Raw genomic sequence first — 23,233 nt, 5'->3', positions numbered from 1 at the left:
TGCACAAGGAATTACACGAGTGCTCGCTGCGTTGATAGATGTAATTAATTATCTGTAACATCAGGGGTTAGTCGTAAGAAGGAATGCCATAATGAATCCCAAATCAAACCTAAATATCCGAAATAACATTTACTTTGGACATTCCATTGAATAATTATACGTTTTCATCGGTAAGTTTCAATTTCTCGAAGTGATCGAATAATTTTCAATTGTCCCGATTACGAAAAGTACATTGTGAATAATTAAAATCGTTCTCGGCTATCGATGACAGAGGGAACGATATAAATTTCTTTCCTCTTTTTTTTTTTTTTTCTTTTGATTCGCGGTAACCATCATCGATGACCCGAATTTTATTTACCAATAACCAATAACGAGTTCACGTGGAATAAATAATTGAATTGTCGAACCGTTCGGAAGCCACGGCGATCAAGTTCGACAATGGAAGGCTCATCGTATACCCGAACGATGAAATTATTAATCGTGAAACTTGCGTAAAGCGAGATTCATCGTTTCGACTTTTTCGCTGCTTCCCTTCTCTCGGAATTATTGTGATAATTTCCAGCTTTTTCAACAATTCTCCATAATAAAGTCCTCCCTTTCACAGTTAGTAATGGAAACTTTCGCAAATGCCTGATGTTACACGTGTTTCGAAGAAAAAAAAAAAAAAAAAAGAAGAAGAAGGAAACTCACGGGGAAGGATGTGTTCATCGTTTGTTATTGTATTTTTGTTTCCATATCGTATCGTGCTCGTTAGTTTACTTATCGCAGCCGATACGTAAATGCGACGCTGTTTACGTGGCGAACGTGTGTCGAAGGACAGAATAACAAGGATCACGAACCTGTAATTGATGTTCTCTGTCGCGAAAAACCTTCACGCGTACGCGGTGAGCGACAGATACAATTCGCGGTCGAATGAATCGTCTCGTTGTTTTAAGCAACGTACGATCGTCACAGGGAAGAGGGAAAAAGCTGCTCTCGAAGCAGGCCCTGTCTTTTCCGCGATAAAATCATCCGGCAGGATTAAACATTCGAGACAATACGGATGGTGCCAGTCCGCACGGTGATTAATATCTGGAACGATTAATATCTGCTCGATGACAGAGCCGATTCCTTTACGCGCGAGTTTTCCTTATTTTTATCACCCAGCAACCCACCCCCTCCTCCTCACCCCGGTTAAATATGTAATTCGGTCGTTTATTGGAAAACGTGATGAATGGTCCTAGTTCGCGCTTTCTCTCTTCCGTATTCTCGCTGTTACTTAAGATACGCCTTGTGTTCGACGAATATTATAAATAGCAGGATTCCTGTGAAAAAGTTGAAAAATTTCATTCTCTTATGGCAAAATGTCCCGCTGGTAGGAATATTAAATTCTGTCTCTGTAGAGAAAATTTCAAATGCCAATTGAAAAGAACCAGACAATACACATTGTAATGTATATTAAATATATTATATATTATAAATTATATTAAAAATGTATAATATGTATAATATTATATATATGTTAATATATGGTAAAATATGTATAATATTAAACTAAGACATTTATTATTATGTTAAATATAAATTAAATATATTAGAAAATAATTATACAGTAATATTTATAATAATATAAATATTACTATATGTACTTAATATAAATTAAATATATTAGAAAATAATTACACAGTAATATTTACAATAATACAGTAATATTTATAATAATATAAATATTATTGTATTAAATATATTAGAGACGCATAAGTTAGTAATTTAAGAACAAACTGAGAACTGACACGTACAGTAGCTACAAATTTAAACGAATGGCGCATTGAATTTTCAATTTCTTTCCTCGACTGTTTTCCTGAAATCCCGAATATATCAATAAGAAAGTTCTCCGATGGATTCTCTCGCTCGCGTTCAACAGCAAGAACAAGATCGAATTCTGTAAATCATTCTTTTTCCCATCCTGCTGAGAGATTTCATTTTTGCTCCCCGCGAGAAGTAGCCACTCGTCAATTATTTTCTAAACAAAATTCATCGCCTTTTTACAAGTGGAACGAGCAACAGCGAGGAAAGTAGTAAATGGAGGAAAGATGGGGGCTGGATGAATAGAGGTACGGAAACTCGTGTCTTATCCAAGCTGCAGACCACAGCTAGCAGCATAAAGACGTTCATCTGCAGCGATCGCGGAATCGCTATTACGTCGGATGAAAGAACGTACGGACGAAACGAGGCTTTTATCGATCTTACATCTGTTACCGCGAATCGCGTTGCAAAACTCGATAGTAACCGGCATTCAGCCGACAGATAAGTCATTTAGATATGAAGAAATTGCGCCTGCTGCTCGCTCGAGGAGTGCATCGTTTCTCTACGTATGTTTCTCTCTCCCTCTCTCTGTTTGTATGTGTACGTGTTGGCGTTAACTGCATCGACCGGCTCGATCGTCTTTCGTCGATTCCCGATAGGGAATGTGGGTCGAACAGCAGGGTTTGATGCCCTCCTTTCGCATGGCCGATAAACGAGCCAGATGCAAATTAACCTGGACCAACGGCTGTTCCCCGTGAATTTATTTACCAGACTGCGTTTTAGTTGAAACGCACGATTCCATCCATTTCTAGTGATGATCCTCCGTTCTATTTCCGACGCGGTGTCAACCCCTTCGCATTCGACGAAGTGTTTCTTTTAGGCAATGCTGCGTGGTTCATCAGACGCGATACGTTTCCTGCAAAATATTATTACAGAGTGGTTAATCCTTTAGCTTGAGCTCGATAAGCCAGAGTTATTCGCAACCATTTTCCTTCGTCTGAGATTAAATGAAGTATTAAATTGTTTGAGATAAATACGTACTATACGTGCTTGTCTCAAGATTCTTGTATACAATACAGATTACTGTATTACTAAACATAGGTTAATTTTGCTCGTGAATTTGCATTTTATTTCAAGATATATATACTCTGTATATTCTTCTCTTAATAAGAAGCAATATTTTGCTCAAAGCGTGGTCAGATATTCGAATCGATCCTAGGGCAAATGCAAGCGATTTCAAGTGATACTACAAGTAATCACAGACGATCGAATGTCGATGATTTCAGTCGAGTCCCAGAAAGATTATCACGCAAGAAGGAAACATCATCATTACACGAGGACCACGACGACGACTGTCTCGTCGACGACCAAGTCGCCGGTTAGCACGACGACGGTCACCGTGGTCGAACAAGTGGAGGATAATAAAATACCGGAAGTGACGAGATGGACGACTACAGAACCCACGGAAACTTGGGAAATCACCACCATCAGCAGTACCACCATTAGTACCACTCCCAGCACCACCACGACCACCACCACTCCACCTCGTAAGTACCAATCTTCCCGCAATAATACTGTCTCCCCTGGCTCGAAACTTTGTCCACTTTCGAAATTGCAAACGATTGCGTTTGTCAATCCTCGGAAAGAGAATTCGACGGTAACAAATTACACTCGCATTCCCCAACGGATTAGCTGGTATCATTGGATTGTTTAACTTCGGATCAAGTCGCTTGATTTGAAAATTTTTCGTTCGACTCGATTCTCACGGAGGATTTTGATAAAAAAAAAATTGAAACAGTCGGAATTCTAGTCGCGTAATTTTATCGTAAATTGCTATACTCATTTATAGTACTCAACTACACTTTCCAATGGTCGGATTAACTTAATGTTGGAATTTTATAATCCGGAATATAATTTACAGCACCAATTCCTACGAGGTATAGGATAAAATACGAAGTAAAATTGAATGTTGTCTTAATTTCCAGTAATTTAATGCAAAATTATGATACTATGTATTATCTAATTTTCAATGGTTACACCACCTTGGTTTCGCAATTTTCTCGCTAATCTCTGTCGCGATCAACATGACGAGAACGAAAATGAAATACCCTTCAGTGATTTAACATTAATTATTCACTATCAGGGATCGAACGGAAGGTAAAACAGAGAAGGAAATTACTCGCGCGAGGCTTGACAAATCGATGGAGGGTGTATTGAAATCTCCGGGAAATAAGAGGGAAAATGGCGATGCGTGGGCGCGGTATTTCTCGAATGGGAAACGCGCAGCTCCTTTGATCGTCTCGAACCGGACGAGAAAGATTTTGCTCGGGACACACACACACGCGCGAGGAATTTTCGTTTCACCGCCGCGAGTGCCCGTGCGTCGAATGTTACAAAGCGAATCGAAGGGTTGCGAACGGAGGGGGTGGGTGGCTTGAAACAGGCTAAAAGAAAGATTCGAAACCGGGCGAGACGATGGTGGTGGTGGTGGGTATTCAGACTGACGAAGGGGCGGGGAGAAAAGGAGACAGGAAAACAGTTTGCCGGGAAACGTGTGGCACACGTTCTGTACGTTCGTCTCTTTATAGGCTTCTGTGTGGTTCAAAGGCCGAGGCAAAGTCACCAATACATAAGGGAGGGCGAAGGCAAGAGGGTGAGTGTTCGACAATCTGCAAAGTATTTTCGCGAGCGACCAGGCGAAAAGCGTTCCCCGGTTGGCAGATCCGAGAGGAACGCACGCCAGCAAATCGAATCGAATCGTCCAGGAAGATCAGAGCAAATGAAAAATCTCGCCGGTGGGATTTGCGTTTTTCTTTTTTTTTTTTTTTTCTTTTTTTCTTTCAAGATTGACGGATTTTGAAAAGACTGCTGAAAAGAGATGGTTGATGTTCTCCCACTTGTGATGAAATTAATAGCAACTAGAGCGAAGTGTTGAAGTAAGATAAGCGTGGTTAAACGTGATTTTCTCGTGTCGTTGGCACAGATTTATAACGTTATGATAGATTCCCTTTTATTTTATTTAACGTTATAATAGAGTCACTCTTGCTTCAATCGGTCAAAGGTGCAGGAATAGATTGTGAGCTTTCTCTGCAGTAAATAATGGACTCGAACAATTTATTGCTGTCAGATGTTATCTCTGCAATGAACGCAACGTTTTTCACTTGTTATTAATTCTCGTTCAATAAATATTATTTATGTCTTGTTACACGATATTTTAATCTGATTTAATTTATTCATGGGCAATAGCTCTTTCATAATACGTAGTAAGATTAATTTACAAATTAAAATGTATATACATATAGTATCGTGCAATATTTTTTTTCATTTTGAACAGGGACAATATTGAAGAATTTGCAACTTGCAAATGATATTATTGATTCGTTAATTCAAACTGATGCCAGTTAAGGAGTCTGCTATATGCTACTCGCTCGCATGAATAATTTGTCCACGTCTCTCTCGCGCAACTTTTTTCCCGCCGCATTGGTATGTTTGTTAAAAGCAAACTGCGTCGCGAGTGTTTATTGTGTATGACATCGGTAACTTTAATCGCGTGCGCGACAACGTTAATGCGAAATTGAAAGTTCGCTGCTCTCGGGGCGCTTAGATGGAGCTTTTAATTGGCGCGGAAAAAAAAAACAAAGAAACACACCGACAGAAATAACAAACAGGCATTTAATACCGTCGAAACACGTAACGTTGAAAAACGTTTCGGCCGAGCCGCTGAATCACAGTGAGAAAAGTGAGGAAGATTTCTATTTATTCGTTTCCTTTTTTCCTCCACTTTCTATTTTTTCTGTTTTCTTTCGCCGCGCGTGGCTCGTTGTTAACTCGCTGATCGGGATGTTGTCGTGAATTAACAACGTACAGCGAAACCGCGAAGTGAAAAGTTTAATCTGAAGTGCCGCGATTAATTGTAACGTCGACGTTACAATTATATAATATTTAGCGTGCACGCGTTTTCGAGCCGGGCCGTTCATCTTTAAAACGAAATATCCCGATTGTGGTCGTTGATTTCGGGAACTGCGCGATTGCAGCGCGTGAACTGAACCGGGTTTAACGCTCGGAGAATCCTTTTTCTAGGTATTGGAAATTCAATCATTCAAAAGCCGATCGGAAACTTTAAAATTTTACTAACCGAGTAAAATTTTAACAAGTGACTCAAACTTCGTGAGTCTATTAGTTACAAGCAGATTACATATATGTATATATTCGCGAGTTTCGAAATAAAAATCAACATATTACTTGTTCTCCTTTCGCTACTTCGTCGCGTCGATGTTCTGTCTCCTTCAGCGATATTTTGTTTAGAAAAATAATATCGTAGAATACATTAAAATTATGTCGAGAAATGTTCAGAAGCTACGTGTATTTTATATCATATTTATTGAAACATAATATTCATGTCGTCTATAAGGGAGAGCAGCAACAGCAGCAAAATATAAAATACCATCGCGTTCCTTTATTTATCGATCGATGAAATTTTCATCAACGTTTTAATTAGGAAATGTTCGATCTTCCCAACCGATCGCGTCTCTTTTATACATCTTCCTGGACTTTGACCGTTTCACCCTTTAAACGAAAAAAGCGGGTCGTAGCCAAATCAGCTCGACGCAGCTCGTCCCTCTCGTAGAAGATTTAGACGAAAGCTACGCTCTTTGAGCTACGAACCAACCAGCCGTGTACTTGATTCGTGCAGCTGTACCGCGAGGACGAGCCGGAATGCTCGGAGCTGTGCCAGTGCGGCGAGGGTGAAGTTTTGATCTGCAACACGATCTGCGTGGACTCGTCGCCCTGCAAGACGGACTTCGCCTTCTACAATCACGAGGCACCGGCGTATCAGGCGCATCGCGGGCCCTGCCTTTGCTACAGCGGCCGTTTCATATGCATGCGGCCCTCGCCCGGTGAATATACACGCCACCCTTTTGAATATAATCCGATCCGGACGATCCACGCGAACGGGAACAAAGTCCAAATATTTTTCGACCCGGGTTTAATTGGAAACCCAGTTCCAACGTTTACAGTGCGAGGATGCTCCGCTTAATTACTATTTGCTGTTATTAACTAATTAACGATAACGTTTGGTCAACAGTGTATGCATTATTATTTTGTTCTATTGTTATTGGCAATAGCGAAGCAAGTCAGTTTCAGCCCATCAGTTCGGAGCTAATATTTTTTCAGTTAGTCTTGATATATTTTTTTTTTCCATCGATTTAATTACGATTGCCTTGTCTCGCTGTTGCGCTTGTTTCAGTGATAAGCGCTAGCTTAATAAATTCGTTCGCGTTTCCCCAAAGACGAGAGTACAGATATTGCACTTTGCACGTATGATTTATTCAATCAAACGATGAAAATGCACCATTTCGTTCTGTTATTCTTCATAGATTTTTGCTCGTTTTCCTCCGTCGTACGTAGACGTTTGTGTGACTTTTACGTCTGTGTTTGTATTCTTCAAAGGAAACGTAACATCGAAACGCGAACGAGCTCGCGTTTAATATTTTATCGTTGTCGACGTGATGTAATAATCTCTCTGAATAATTTGTCCGTACAGACGCTTACTCTATACCGCACGGAGTTTTCATGTTCCTGGGCTACAGCGAAAAGGACGAGAGCTTATTACGACGCCACAATAACCTCACCGTCCTGGACGCAGTGTCGTCCCTCGATAACTTCATGAGAGAAGAAGTTAATAATCAGGTAGAACATCTCACTGTACTGTCGCTCTCGGTTGACTCATTCTACTTCTATCCTCCTCGTAATAATACTCAAAACTAAGTGAAGCCACTGCTGTTTTATTCGATTTTAAATTAATAACTATACTGTCTATCATGTATAAAATTGTGACAACTTAATCTTAATCGACGATTAAGTGAAACAACTGAGCGTATCGTCGCGTGCATTGATCCATTCTACTTCTATCCTCCTCGTAATAATAATCAAAACTAAGTGAAGCCACTGCTGTTCTATTCGATTTTAAATTAATAACTGTACTGTCTATCATGTATAAAATTGTGACAATTTAATCTTAATCGACGATTAAGTGAAACAACTGAGCGTGTCGTCGCGTGCATTGATCCATTCTACTTCTATCCTCCTCGTAATAATAATCAAAACTAAGTGAAGCCACTGCTGTTCTATTCGATTTTAAATTTAAATAGTTGTACTGTCTATCGTGTATAAAATTGTGACAATTTAATCTTAATCGACGATTAAGTGAAACAACTGAGCGTGTCGTCGCATGCGTTGACCCACTCTCCTTCCCCTCCCGAGAAGATCAAAATTCCATCGCGTTTCGCACGAGCCGAGGGATCTGTTTCAAACTGCTCAAGCTGAATGTCAGAGCCGAACGAATTTTAAGCCGAAACGGCGGCGCTCTCTCGGCCGTGAGGTATTCACGCGTTGGGGGAACGAGAAAAATCTCGAGAAGCAGCAGGAGAGACGGATCGGGAATATAAAGCGAACACGGCTGGGCGAAACTTAATAATGCGAGATAGCGTTGGATGACGTCGGAGACACATCCAACGCTCCCCACTCCCCACTCCCCACGCTATTCCTTTTTTTCCGTTTTATTTGCAGACAGTGTGCACGCTGTTCCTGTACAACGCCACCCGAGAGAACGTGATTGCAGTGGCGCGTCTCGGGACTGACAATCCACCCTTAAATAGCAGCCAAGCTCAAAGTCTGCAGCACCTTCTGCGCGTCAAGGTGAGTAAATTGCAAATAGCAACGGCTCTCTATCCTTCTCTGTCTACGTCGCCTCCGCTACCCCAAGTGCGCCGTGAATTCGCATCAATTCTGATCTTATTTTCCGGCCAACTCCGGCGCCCTCTCTTAAGGCAGCATTCGCAGCCCTAGCATCGCGTCGGCCCTCACTGCTAACTTTATTGCCAGCCCTGCTACTTTTCCGCTAGCCCGCTTCTCTATTTGGCCACTCGTCAACCGCTTATACGTAACGGGTTATTGAATTAGCCGCGAGGCACACCTTCGTCGTCCGACAACGGACTTTATTCCTTCGTTTTCGGCGACGCCTCCTTAGCGTTTTACTACTTTCTCTCTTGATAACTTGGATCTTTCTCCGTTTTTTTTTTCCTCCCTCGATGACGAGTTCGTAGGCATAGTACGAATCGAAGGACAAAGATTCGTGGAAGAAGTGAATCGCGTGACACTCACATTTATCCTAAATTAGGATCAATTTCTCAAGACACTCTGTATCTTTTTTTACGTGAACTTTTTTGATAAAACGGAAATGTTTAATTGCAAATCTTGTCAAAACTATGTATTAACGTCACACTGTCGTATCGTTTTTTTCATTAAAATTTGACGGTGTTGGATATGACCAGATAAACATTCCTTTATTTAAGAGGATATTCGTTAGGGGTGTGCGAGAACCCGAAAATATCGGGAAACCGTTTCTCGGACTACTCTACAATGCTGTATAGCAGCCGACAAAATATGTAAATACACAGTTCAATTTCTTCTGCCAGTGAAATTATTGGAAACACGAATTCTAAGAATCGTGTGACCTGATGTAAACGAACGTGTGACCGCATGCTTGATATTATGTACGCTGCTGAACAGTATCGCGGAGAAACTCGGGGAGGTCAGACGTATGTTTCAAAATCTCCGTGAATTTAATAAAGACTAAAAATCTTTAAAATCAATGTCGAGTGATAGTGAGAGTCAAGTTGTGGTAGCAGGAAGTAGTGCAGAAGATATCGTGCAAAGAAAGAAGGTAAAGAGAAGCTCTGTTCGGGAACATTTTCAAGAAAAAGATGATACAAAGGCGGAATGCACGCATTGTCACCGTGAATTTAAAACAAGGTATGCAAATACTACTGGTTTATTACGCCATTTGAAGCATATGCCTATGTACATAATGTATATGTACTAGAAAAGAAACTGAATCGATATAAAATTTGTCGCGTGTATAAAATGATACGCGAAAGATTGTTAAATCTAAAGATAAAAACACAAGGAATCGCTCGAATAATGGTTCTAGATCTGCGATCTTTCGATATAGTAGTAGTTGAAGGCGAGAGCTTTAACGAATAATTTATTCTTGTTACTAATCCTTTCGGGAATCCCGATTCTTGCGAGAATCCCGATAAATTCGAGAATCTCGAAATTTTCAAGTACCTGTCCCGATCCCGAAGAAATTTCGTGTTCTCGCGCACCTCTAATATTCGTAAAAACGTCACTTGACAGTAATAATATAAACGATATAACGTCCGCAGAAGTTTTAATATCCTCTGTATAGGTAGAAATAAGATCCTTCCCATTAATACCTCATTAAAAAGTTGGAAAATGAAACGCGCTGGCATAAAGTTTGAACGATAAACCTCGGCGGCAGAACCTATTTATCAGAAATTCCATAAATATGGTAAGTGTCCACGTACTTCAAACGGCAGGCCGCAAGTCGATAGTGGAATGGAAAGTTCGTGTTCCTTGTGACGGGTCTCGAATGCCGCTAATTACCTCGAAGGTAAAAAGGTTCTCCCCGTGTGCCCACAACGCTTTCTTATCGTCGTTTAATTTCGAAAGACGTAGCTCAAGATCACGGTCCGCGGTCGTGGCTTATCATCGCGCAATGCGAGAAGAAGAAAGGCGCAGAGACAAGAGAAAAAAAGAAAAAAAGAAAAGAAAGGAATAAGGGAGGCGAAGGGAGAGAGAATCGCGTGCAGAAGGACAATCTGGCACGCGACGAAAGGGCTGGTTTCGTGTTTACGTGAGCACGGAGTGCGTGCCACGCGCAGGAAGTGCGTGCAGCCATAACTGCCGAGGGGGCGATATCAGAACTTTACAGAACTTTTCATTTCTGCGCGTCGTCTCTCTGTCCACTGTTCGTTCGTCGATTCGCTCGTAAATCCTCTCTCTCTCTCTCTCTTTCTCTCGCGAGGGGAAACCAGCCAGAAACAACCCCTCTCGTGGAGGAGGGGATTATCGCGATTAATTAGCCGGTGCGCCGTCCTTAATTTCTCCGAAATTTATCCGACGATCCCCAACCTCCGCCTTTCGTGTCTGATTTCGCGACTCGTCGGTCTCGACCATCGTCGCAAAAAAATCATTCTCGCTCGACAGACGAGAATTTCGAACGACGTTTTTCCTTTTTTTCTTTTTTTCTTTTCAATTCATGAAAGAGAGAGAGAGAGAATTAAATCCGACGAATTTCTATTTCTGTTACCGTCGATCGTCAAATAAATAACTTTTGATCGCGCGTAGAAACGATTATTCCTACGTTCTTCCATAGAAATAGTAACGAGTTTCATGATTTCAAAGAATTTGTAAGAATTTCAAAATTTGAGTGGTTCTTTCTCGATTAATTTGTGTATTTAAAAAATTGTGCAGCTGGTATCTCGGATCTTATTAAATATTTATATTAATATTTAATATTTAAATATTATTTATATTAATATTTATTTAATAGCAGGATAACGATATTTTTACTTACAAGTTTTCGCAACGTCGAATAGACGACGATTTCTAACAAACATTTCCTTCTGTAACGCAGCTGATCCTCGGAAGCCAACTCCGCTTCTCTGGATTTTTCAATTTTATTACGCAGAGACGTGTTCGCTCTTCTCTAAAGAAATCTACAAATAAACTCACGTCTCTAAGTTTGTTTGCAGATCGTGTGAATAATCGCAAATTTTAAAAAACAAAATTAGCAATTTCTTTGACTTTTCAACTCGCACTTTTCCAGGTGATAATTGACACAAATTCAAACTTCAAAAAAAAAAAAAAAAAAAAAAAGGCATTTCGTACGCACCAACCGAATGGAAGAGGGAGGGAAAATTACACGCTACGAAAAGCTAGTTACCACTTTTGATTAAAAGGGAAGAGGAGCGAATTTGGAGAAAAGTCTCGACCCGCGAGAGGTGAAAACGATAATCGAACAAGCGATGCTAATTACGCGGGCGGATTCGTTGCAGAGCGGGCGCAACATTTCCCTCCTCCAGATGGTGGCCGGGTTTTTTCTCCGCCGCGGGTGAGGGCGTGCATTGAAAAGGCAATTAAAGCGCGACACGATTTCGTTAGGCAGCCTCGCGAGCACTTATCGCGGCCGAGTAGTCGTGAAATTTCGCAGAGTCCACGCGTGCTCGCGCGCCCGTGTTTTCCTCTTCCTCTTCCTCCATCCTCCTCCTCCTCCTCCTCGATCGATAAATTGTTTAGCAAATAACACCGGCGGCTGTTCCACGGAAATCGTAAATAAGCGCGATCGAGTCGAGTCGCGCCGATGTGGCGGATAACCGAACGACCGATAAAAAGGAGGGATACGAGCGTGAAAAATTGATAAACGAGTCGGATATACGTTGTCGCGCGAAACATTAAGCCGCGCGTGTAGACGGAATTTCCATTCGTAGAGGAAATATCAATCCTATAGCTAGTATCCCCCTGATATTCCCGAACGATCGGAACGATGCTTCGTTTGCGCGTGTTTCAATTCGATCGAATAAAAATTCAATTACTTGTTATTCTTGAAAAATATATTCCTGTACAGAGGGAATCATTCTGCGATTATCCGTATAATTAACGTAATTGTTTTTGATATGATCGGTTGCAATATTAAATGTTAATGTATTAATATTAATCGGTCTTTGTCCTACAATGAGAAGTAACGACACGGCGTTTGTGTTTGTCGGTGGCGAAATTTGAAATTACGAAATTTGGATGGAGAAACTTTTCCACCGAAGAATAATCCGCCAGTGCTCTTTGCAACTGTTCGCTCGTGGTCCCTGTTTTCGATTATTCTGAGTCTAAAAATCAAATTAAAAAAGTATTCGAGATATTATTTTGATGTCGTTGATATTAGTGATATTTTTTATTGATATTGACTATACAAGTTTCAATCAGTAGTCATAACGTTAACGATCAGATCAAAGAGGAGCCTGCTGTTGATTTGTTCGACGTTCCTAGAATACTTTCACCACATGTACAAGTACAAGAACGACGTTCGACACAATGTGTACGAGTGGATTGATAAATTTTAAAAATGGTCGCGAAATTGCGAGTGGCAGCAAGAAAATTGCAAATTGCTTCTTCCCGCGTCGAAACGGTGTAATGTTTCAATCCGAGAAACCGCCACCGGGCGTCGAGGACGGTTTCGGAATGTTAAAGAGCGGAACAAGGGAAAAGGCCTGGCGGGGAAATAAAGAGGTGGGACGAATACAGGCGAGTAGATTGTGCCGAACGAGACAGGGCAGAGCGCGCCAATTCAAATCCGCGATCCCTCCATCAAATTGCAAATCGACCGGCGCTTAATCGCAAATTGGAAATCGCCGCGGGAGCTCGTATGAGCGGCGCAAAATGCTCTGCGTTCCCTCATCGACGCAACGCGCACTCCCCTTCCTATCGATGCGGACAAACGCTGTCCACGCGGCTCCCGGACCTGGACAAATTTTCCCTGAAAAATACACGGGTGCCAGAGAATAAAAAAAAAAAAGGAGAAAAAAGAAAAACGTCACTGACGAGATAAACACGCGTCCAAATTGATTTCGCGAACGATTTGTCGTGCAAGTCAGATCGTTTCCCTCGTTGCCGCTCTTCAACCCCTCGTCTTACGATTTTACTATCAATCTTCCAGGCATTTAATTATTGCAATCGTTAATTGTAGCATCGTATTAAACGTAAAGCGTTGAAACGTTATTGCACAGAGTGTTTTCTATTCGAGGAGCGAAAATATGAAGTTTTTGTTGGTAACAGTATGATTGCAGATCAATTTTCAAAATGATTATTTTCTTCGTTGGTGTATGCTTGACATCGATGTAGTACGGAATTTGTTGCATCCTGAATTTTTTTGAGAATTTTGTTCTTTTATCTCGTACAATTGAATTAATTACTGGCGTGTACTTTTATACTTTACGCCTTTTATTAAGTTCGCCACGAGTGGAAATCAAGGGCTGTGAGAGCGAACCAAGTTACGTTTAATAATTGTTACCTAAAATTTTGTAAGACGTCGCACAACATTTCTTTCGTATTTCCGCTTGTACATCATACTCCTATTTAATTTTGCTAAGAAAGCGTATAATTCAGAGTTGTTAAACTTCAGTTTAATTTCAAAAATTCGACTCATTCCAAGTTTCATAGAGTTGCAATCTGTCTCTTGTTTCAAATCAGAACCATACCATAAGCGTGATTCTGCAATGAATAAAATCATATCAGAATAAAATGAACATCCGTTCTGTTAGACTATTAGCTCCCTAAAGGAAGGAATATAAAAACTACCTTCCATACCTGTATTTAATTTTCAATGTTCAAATGCTTTACTTTATATTTATGTAACTCTGTTAGACATGAAATCTATTAATATTCCACTGAAGCGTTCTTGATTAATTGAATTAATCTGATAACAGGTTTTATCTTTCGACGATCAGTAACTTTTAAAATCAGACGATATTAACATTCTGCATTCTTAGTTTTCATATCACTAGAACACGCGCGCGGGGAGGAAACATTCGCCATTCCATTGGTACATTTAACCCGTCGGTAACACTCTTCCAAACTGTCCTTGATTCCCGAGTAGCGTCCGAATCGAAACACGACGCCGTTTCGAACGAAATTCGCGAATTGAGCCGCGTCGCGAGAATTCTGCGGAGCCGCGAGCACCGCGCGAATACGCCAATTTGCATGCCGCGGTTACTCCCTCTCCGTTGTCCGTCTGTCTGTCTCGGGTTTGGAATTCGCGTCATCGATAAATAATAGCACGCCGAAATGGACTGCCGACGATTGTCGCGTGTACCGCCTGCAACGATCGCTCGACCGCGAAAACCAGAACAACGCGTGCAACACGCGACAACGCGAAGCTTCCTCGAAGACTGGATAGCGAATTTGCGCGACGATAATTGATGAAAACTGGCCATCCCCTTTCGTTAATGTCGCTGATTAACAATGCCCTTTAATTAAGTTGGCGACAGCGGGGGCTCGAGATTCCTAAAGTACTAAAGTAGAGGAAAATCGAGCGTGATGGATCGTTGGCGGGAGGAAGCTGGGCGACCTCTCAATTTCCAGCGGGATCCAGCCGCTTTGTAGACGCGTGCGAGCCGGAAATTAGAGGAGCGAATTTTGGCCGCACACGTTGGGGGAGAGGGGGGGGGAAGGGGGAGGGTCGATTTCCTGGAGAGTGACCTATAGACGAGAAATCAGAGGGGTCGGCTGGCTGGTTCGGTTTCTTTCTGCCTCGTAATTGAACGGACGATCGGCCGCCGATCGGCAAAGGGACCGAGACGAGTTCCAATTGAATTCGCGATATATCGGCTCCAATGATCCGTTTTAATCAAATAGCTTGGCCGGATATCGCGTTATTGTTCGACTCGCGGGGCTGAAACGCGTCTGCCAACGCACTTCATCCGTTCGTCGTTTGTGTATCGCGTGTGCGTGAGCGCGTGTGTGTACGTGTGTTTTTTCACGGACCCACGGAAATGGTCGAACGAGCTTCTGGAGCGTCGACCGATTCGAAACTCGAATTTTATTGAATCCCGAGGAATTCGACGGTTTATTTGTTTCGGTGAGCAGCAACAGGATTAAAAAAAAAAAGGAAAAAAAAAGGAAAAAATGGGGTGGAAATGTTGGGAAAATTATGACTCGCGCTACACGAGACTGCTTCGAGGTTCCGGTTGAAGGTATAGCTTAAATCGAGAGAGTCTGAAGACAGTTTTCAAAATTTTTGTCCTGCTAGTCTGGTCAGCCATTAATTCTTCAGAGAATCGTATTGTTTAATCATAATTTTTGTAACCTTAAATGGTATTTTGTAACCTTAATCGGTAGCGATAAGTGGTATATAATTATAGAAATTTATATACAATTACAATTTCATAAGTTATATAATGGAAATGATAGAAATCAGTACGATTTGCAAGAAAAAATTCAGTCGTCTTTGAAAAGTTAAAGATCGTAATTAACGAACTAATCGTGACTAGATTTAACATCCAACAGCATCCATCTTGGCGCAAGAAGTTGCTCTCCTTTATAAAATTACAAACAGCCAAATTGACACGAATAACAGCATTTATAACCATGATAATTATTGGTTCGCTTCTATCGATACATTATCGATCTTCGTTAGAACAGTAATAACTGTCTGTTGACGAACTGAACTGATAGCGTTGAAAATTAAATTTCCTTTTGCAAATAAAAATAATTTTCAGCGAGTAGACCGCAGTCGGATCTAAGACGGTTGTGCTACACCACCAATGTTCGCTCGAAATCTTTAATTAAGGCTAAGTCGTAGCTGGCCTCCGGCCAAACAAGCGCAATTTAAAGAAAAAAAAAAAAAAAAAAAGAAAAAAACAGATATCGCCGACGGCGATTTTTAATGTTTTTCCTAAGCTCGCTCTACGTGCCGCGAATTCCGCTGGTCCGTATTCCGCGCGGAACGAAATTGCTCGAGGAACGTAAAAACTGGCCAGACGCACCAATCACGAAGCGACCTCGCACGATTCTGCCACGGAAACTTTTTATCATTCCCGGTGGCTGGTTTCCAAGATTTTTACACGATCGTCTGCCGACAGACGGGACGAAACAGTATCCGAAAGCTGAAGTTTATTGTTGGAAATAAAACGCTCGGTATTTTGAATCGAATCGGTAGCTCGGAACGTGGCTTCGAGCCATGAGAATATGAGGTTGGATATCTGAACCCAGTCATACTTGAACATTACATTGAATCGTATTTTAATTTCAACAGCCCCCAGGATTAATTACCTTAACTTTTACGTTGAAAAATCATAAGAAATCGAGACTTTTCTCTCTGAAATTCTATACGCACGATACGAACGAATTAAATACACCGAGCATCCACCAAACGGAGGTAGAAAAATGTGTTCCAAATGTGGACAATGATGTTTCAAATCTATCGGGGATAGCAAAGGGTTTAAATTTCGAAAAAAAAGAAGCGCAAAGGACGATGCGTAGTATCGATCTACGTAGAATCCGGCACGTGAAGCAAGAAACGTATAAGTAGTTACTCAATTACCAGACCCCTACGGGCATAATTACACGCGGGAGAGAGGTCAGAGTGTGGCGTTGTAAGGAATCGGTTGTAACCAGGTTGCAGCAGGGAACAGTGGGTAAAGCGGACCGCAAACGAACTCGGCGGAACGGTCGCTTGCGATCACGGTTTGGCTCGATCGGTCGCTTTAATTCGACGTGTCGCTCGGTCCTCGGCATCGCGGCCATTTGCGGGGGCCTGCAAATGAGTTCCTAATAAAGCAATTACGCGACCGGCCGAAGTTATGGCGCGTGGACCGCGACCGGCCGCTCGACCCGTCGTAAAGCACTCTTCCGCTCGGTCGCTCGTAAATCGATTTTCGGGACGAGAACAACCTTCTCGCCCCGTGCCGATTGGTTATTCCCAATCCTCCTCCCACCCCCCGTGACCTCGTGACGTATTGCTTCGATTAGCCGTCTTCTACTTTTCGCACTTCCTCATTTTCTTTCCTCCCCCTCTATCCTTTTCTCGTAGACGAGCGAAATTAAATTAGAAACAGAGTGTATTTGATGTAATTTAAAAATATGATGGAAAATATGTCGCGGTGGATGGAGCGTAATTTTCAGTGGACAAAATGAATCCATTTGATTGTGAGACGAGTATAAACGTTCGTTGTCAAATTGAGAGATTTTAGAATTGAAAGACCTCGTCTGCGATTGAATAAAACGGACCGGTATACTTCTTCTTCCTTTCTTTCTCCTCTCTTTCTATTCTCTAGGTGAAATTAATTATCTGCAAGACTTTTCAAATATCTCAACTTTTCAAATAAATTATATCTCAGAAAATAATATGAAACACGCTCTCCTCTTTCCGATTCTCTTTCTGAGAATTATATATAGAAAGAGTGTATTTTCCACGTTGTGCTCACGGTTCGCAGTTTCTCTTCTTTTTCTGCTTTTCGAAGTAGCGAAACTGGTAAAATTAATTGCGAGATTCCCGGGATTTTTAGAACTCGGGTTGAAGAGAGACGAAAGGAAGGAAAGGACGTGAAATCGAAGTCTGAAAATAATACAAAAACGGGGTCAAAGTTGTCTCTCGGATTTACCGCGTGTAGGTTCTTAAATGTCATTGAATTTTGTACAACAAAGTCACCGGAGCATTGTAATTTTTCCTCTCGGCGAGCTCGAAACTTTTCGGAGCGTTTCGGTGCTACGGGATCGCCGAGACAAGTTTGCCAAGTTAATTTCTTAAGGTCCGTGTTTGTTCGTGCGGTGCTGGTTGTGCCTCGCCTGGGCAGGAAAGCAGAAGGATACCGACAGTTGGCGAGAATAATGCTCGTTTAAACGCGCGAAGGTTTTGAAAAAGTCGCTTTAATGACCAGTCGCTGTCGCTGAGAAATCAAAACCGACCTCCGTTGAGATTGAATTAACTGTCGCAAGAAAATCACAAATTACTAGAAACCTAGTCCAACCTGACAAGCCATTCGCCTGCCGTTGTCTCTTGCTTTCTATTCCAAATATAAAACAAAATGCGGATCGATACTTGCCCGTTCGCGGAGTCAATCGTCTGAATGATATACAAAAATTTTGTCTGCAAATCACGTGTGTGTAATGAGACATCTCGACATTTCGTGATGAGACAGAATCGTCAGAATTATTTGTGAATTATTGGTGAAACTTGAAACGAATCTGAGAATGTAACAAGATTTTCATAGCAAATGCACATCTAGTGAAATGGTGGCTATATTAAGCACATGATAAATATCAAAGATGATGTTACATGGTTACTGATACAATGAATTGAAATTATTTAAATATTTTTGCCCCCTCTCTCTCTCTCTCTCTCTCTCTCTCTCTCTCTCTCTCTCTCTCTCTCTCTCTCTCTCTCTCTCTCTCAGATACGTATTCGTATTAAACATTTTGTAATCTCTGTGTACAGAGAGGATTCATAATCGTTAAAAATGCTTAATACACACCACGATACTCGTTTCTCATTATACTGTTTAATAGAGTATCAAAATGCTTTGTACAACACGCGTAACGTAACAAAGTTCCCCGGACACGGTATTATTAATAAAGTTTCCAAACGTTTCGCGGAGCACAGATAATACGTTCATAAAAGGTATTGACAAGAGTGCGAGATACTTTGGCGAGCCATTGTATATCATTGACCTCCTGGAACGCAAAGTGCCGAAAGTACCTTTCAGAGTCGAGCTCGTTCCATAGATTTTCAAATCGCATTTTCAATTATTCATCGACGTGGCTCGCGCAGCCTCGTTCGCCCAATGAAGGGGGTTATTTTCATTGAAGATTCAATATCCATTATTTCAATTCAAAATTCGTTTCCGCGGAAACACGTACCGCGTCGACCAATATTCATTTTACGTAATTGACACCTGTTTCGTTAGCGAGTCCCGATGGAAATTTATTCGATGGAAAATATCCTTGGTTTCGTTTGCACGGAAAGTAATTACATCGAGCGGACGTGTGTGTGTATATGTGTGTGGTATTCAGGCGAGAGGCGGTTATAATTAATTCAAGGCATGTGCGTCGCGTCGATTTCTTTTCCCCGCGAATTCGTGGATTTCGTTTCCCCTTTAGTTTCCTCGCGGCTGACCTGAATCTGATTTCCGGAGAGTGGCGCGCGATCCACATCCGGCCGCCGCCAGATTTCCTATCCCTCGCTGATCTTCTCACGCAAGCTGTCAAAAAGGACGCGAGGTTAATCGAGGTTCTTTTAAAAATCTGCCGCCCTGCGAAATTCCAACGAAATAACCACGATACACGAAATCTGCAAAATGAGACTAAGACGTTCGCATACGATTCTCAATTTGTGAACGTAGATTGAAAAAATACAGTTTGATTCGATCAATTTGATCCGAAGATCTGGTCTGAGGATGCAAATGAATATCGTGATTCTTCGCTGGATATTCTTTGAACTGTAAACTAGAGTAGTTCACCTTCTAGCTTGTTACTTGAATAATGAAACATCGGCTTCTAGCCGTAATTCTTCTATTCGTTCCTTCAGACCTTTGCATACTTATTTTAAATCCGTATTACAACGGGTTTGTCTCGTATAAATTGGAATAAATAAATTGAAGGGCTTGAAATGGCGATGATAATGCGAGGATAATGTAGGAAGTGATGATGTTGGTAAGGTGAGGAAAGGTTGTGCGTTTCGTCTCAGAGTCGCTGCCTAGACTCATCAGTGGGGCTGATGGCAGCGACCCCTTACCCCAGACGCTTGTTTTTCTAACTACTCGCTAGGCTGGACGGTCACCCATCCAGCGGTGTTCCGCACTCTGTTTGCTTAACATCGAATATCGGTTGACTTCGACGCTAGGCGCACAGCCACTTGCGGCTTGTACGAGTGAGTGTTCGAAACTCGTACTCGAGGGACTCTAGGCCGCTACAAAATGAATAAATAAATAAACGAATAGAATCGGACGGATGCATTTTGCAACAGGATAACCATTTTGACTAACAGAAGCGTTGCTGTACTGTAGCCAACTTTCCTGTCCTTAGAATCGAGTCAATCCTCTCGAAGGAATCAATTTCTTTTCTCTACAATGTTACGGATAACCTACGAAAATTATGTACATTTTACGACATCATTCAAAGAGACTGCAGTCAATTTCCTGAATTTGTTTGACGAAAAGAGTTACAGATACAATTTTACAAAATTAACAATCTGCAACCTAACAATTTTACAAAATTAACAATCTGCAACCTAACAATTTTACAAAATTAACAATCTGCAGCATCGTCAAGGCAACTGTAGTTGCTTTCCTGAATTTATTCTTCACGAAAACAGTTACAGAAACACAGCCTCGTCTTTTTTCGTGCCAACGATCTTACAGAACAAAATTAAATTTTCGAACATCTGTAGTCAGAGCAACTGTAGTCAATTTTCTGAATTTCTTTTACAAAAAGAGTTAGAGGCCTCGTCTTCTTTCGTATCAACGGTGCCAAAGGAGGTAATTCACTAACTTACGAAATTACTTCGAATATTTGCGGCAACTGTAGCTTCCTGTAGATTCCTGAACTCGTTTCGCGAAGAAGAGTCACGGACACCGGCCTCTTCTTTCGCGTCGAACCCTACACGTTACGTAACGCTCTCGAGGTGCACTGTCTCACAAATAAAACTAGGAAACCTAGTCCCGTGGCATTGAAACGTTCCGGAATTCTCATCTCGGCTGTCCGAGAGGCCACTCGATCGCTCGAAATCTCGTTCGGCCGGGATAAATTGTTCCATCCTCTCCGGCCAGTTCTTAAGCCACGGTGGAAGTACGATCTTGCGGCAAGGAAACGAATAGCCCGGACCGCAAACGAGAATCGAGGCTGTTTGAATAACAGCACGATGGGATTAGGGGCCTCGTTTCTGCCAATTCTGCCCGCGGAGATAGCTAGCTTCGATCTTCCGCGAAACTGGACGGCTGAATGGCACCGACCTACAGATATATATATACGTAGATAAACGAACAGAGAGAGAGAGAGAGAGAGAGAGAGAGAGAGAGAGAGAGAGAACGCGCGCGATCGAGCAAACTGGATGGAAGGTGGTAGGGGGAAATTGAAGAGGAACGATGCCGAGAGAGGAGCGAGTTTAGAGAATTGAATGGACTTATTGGCCTCCGAATGACCTTCATCACTGATAGAGGACCGCTTGCTCGCGGTATAGCCTCCCCCTTTGGCCCTTCTAACCCCCCCCCCCCCCGCCGCAGTTTCGAGAATCCATCCCTTGTTCGATCGCGCGGAAGAAAAAGGAAATAATTTAATCGGCTTCGAAGCGGGACAGTCACGCGAGAATAGAAAGAGCCCGTCGTCGTTGGGAAACGGGGTTTCCACGGGTTCTCGTTATCGGCGATCACTTTGAGGGATTGCGAGAGAGGGATTTGTTAAGTAGCGAGGGACCTTTCTAGATTAGGTTCCCGGTGGAGTCCGGAATTTCGGGATCGATGTGGATTTGAAATTTCTTGGAATCCGCAGCGCTCCGACTCGTGATCTCGATCGGTTCAATCGACCCCTCGGGCATGTTGCTCGTGGCTTTTTGTTTCAATTCTGACGCTCGATCGGCACTGAATTCCCTGAGTTTCTCGGATCGAGAGTTTCCGGGGAATTTCGCGTGCACCTTTTCCTCAACACAGAGTTAGGCGTGAAAAATCGTAGAACGTTTGACGTAATTCTCAATTCTTTTCGTTTCGCTTCAACTCTTTTCGTATTGTTGTTGTTATTATTTTTTTAATAGCCTTCATCTAGGATATTTCTCAGAGTTTCAGGAATTTAAAGTACCTGTTCGCTCTCCTTAAAACTCGATATCAATCACATTAATCATGCCATGGAATTCGCTATCAATCAGTCTCGCAAAAATTCTTTCTCTTCTCTTGCTAATTCTCTACCACGCTCGCGCAGATCAAGATCCGTGGGACGCGACGTGTGATATCCCGACGTGTGAAAATCGCGAGAAACGAGGAACGTGGAACAAAACACAGGCACTGGATTCGGTAGTTCCGTTTTACGTAATACCGCGGTAGCGCCAGTGAGGTAGAAGGACGCAGAAGGACGCCGGGCGCCGTCGTCGAATTCATTTGCGAAATTAGCTGTGTCGACGGAAGGGCGAGGTGGTGGCGCGCTTTTTGTTGGTCGTTGGAAATATCGAGGTAACGCCGGGGCAAGCACAGGTGTTCCACATAGATAGGCAAGCATTGGCAGACGGCCAACAGGAGGCACCTATGCCTCCTCGACCCACGGTCACCCCGTGCTCCCGCGTCCAAGTATCGATCTCCGCTCTCCTCTCCTGACTTTTCATTCAATTTCCATGCGCCGTTTAAGAGGGCACCTTAAGAACGCTCGGCCTTTTCCTCTTCTGCGTCTACATCCGTTTCCCCTCTCTTGGAAACGAAGACGCGAGCCACGCGTGCGATATTTCAGCTGCAATTGCAGCTGTAACCTAGATCATGGTCGTCTCTTAGTGTCACGACGTTGCGGCTGTTTGCGAGATTTCGTATTTTCATGATTGGTATTTTCGAGATTGATACCTTCGGGATTTGGAGTAGGTAAGCTTTCAATTTTGAAAAGGTTAACAGAGAGCTACGTGAATCTTTGTACAGTGTAGTTTATTGCTAATTAACCCGAGACGATTGCCGCAGTCTTAATGGTCCTCTTGAGAATTAAAGAAATGGAGTCTATGATAGAAATTTACATCTATTGCTAAATGTTGTAACAAGGATTTCGCTAGTTTATTTGTACATATATATTTATATTGCATGCATTTTCTGCATTTTATGCCAATGCGTGAAACTCTCGCAGATAAATTGGCCAAATTCTTAATACACGTGTGTCTCCTCAACGTTTATGTTATATGTAATATTGATTCAATATTTCGTTTCCTTATAAAACGAAATATCAAACGATACCATCAAGATTATTAAATATTTTATTTCGTAACGGAATAAATGATTAAATTAAACCACGTGCCAAAAGAAATATACAAAAGTACAGTAACATAAGATGCAAAGACAGCAGCGTAGAAATAAAA

General features: G+C 42.0%; 1 protein-coding gene across 1 annotated transcript in view; it reads left to right on the top strand.

Moving 5' to 3' along the window:
* The window catches only part of LOC122530001, a 77,974-nt gene that overhangs the window by 32,576 nt on the left and 22,165 nt on the right, over nucleotides 1–23,233 (top strand). Inside the window, exons 9-13 of the mRNA XM_043656598.1 lie at nucleotides 3,072–3,332; nucleotides 4,374–4,438; nucleotides 6,479–6,683; nucleotides 7,331–7,476; nucleotides 8,356–8,484. Coding sequence (XP_043512533.1) covers nucleotides 3,072–3,332; nucleotides 4,374–4,438; nucleotides 6,479–6,683; nucleotides 7,331–7,476; nucleotides 8,356–8,484 — 806 coding nt within the window. The remainder of the gene's footprint in view (nucleotides 1–3,071; nucleotides 3,333–4,373; nucleotides 4,439–6,478; nucleotides 6,684–7,330; nucleotides 7,477–8,355; nucleotides 8,485–23,233) is intronic.

This window comes from Frieseomelitta varia, unplaced genomic scaffold, assembly GCF_011392965.1.
Source record: "Frieseomelitta varia isolate USP_RPSP 00005682 unplaced genomic scaffold, Fvar_1.2 scaffold_32, whole genome shotgun sequence".
Taxonomy (NCBI): Eukaryota; Metazoa; Arthropoda; class Insecta; order Hymenoptera; family Apidae; genus Frieseomelitta; species Frieseomelitta varia.
Note: the sequence above shows the minus strand (reverse complement) of the source record. Positions and strands in the feature narration are given on the sequence as shown.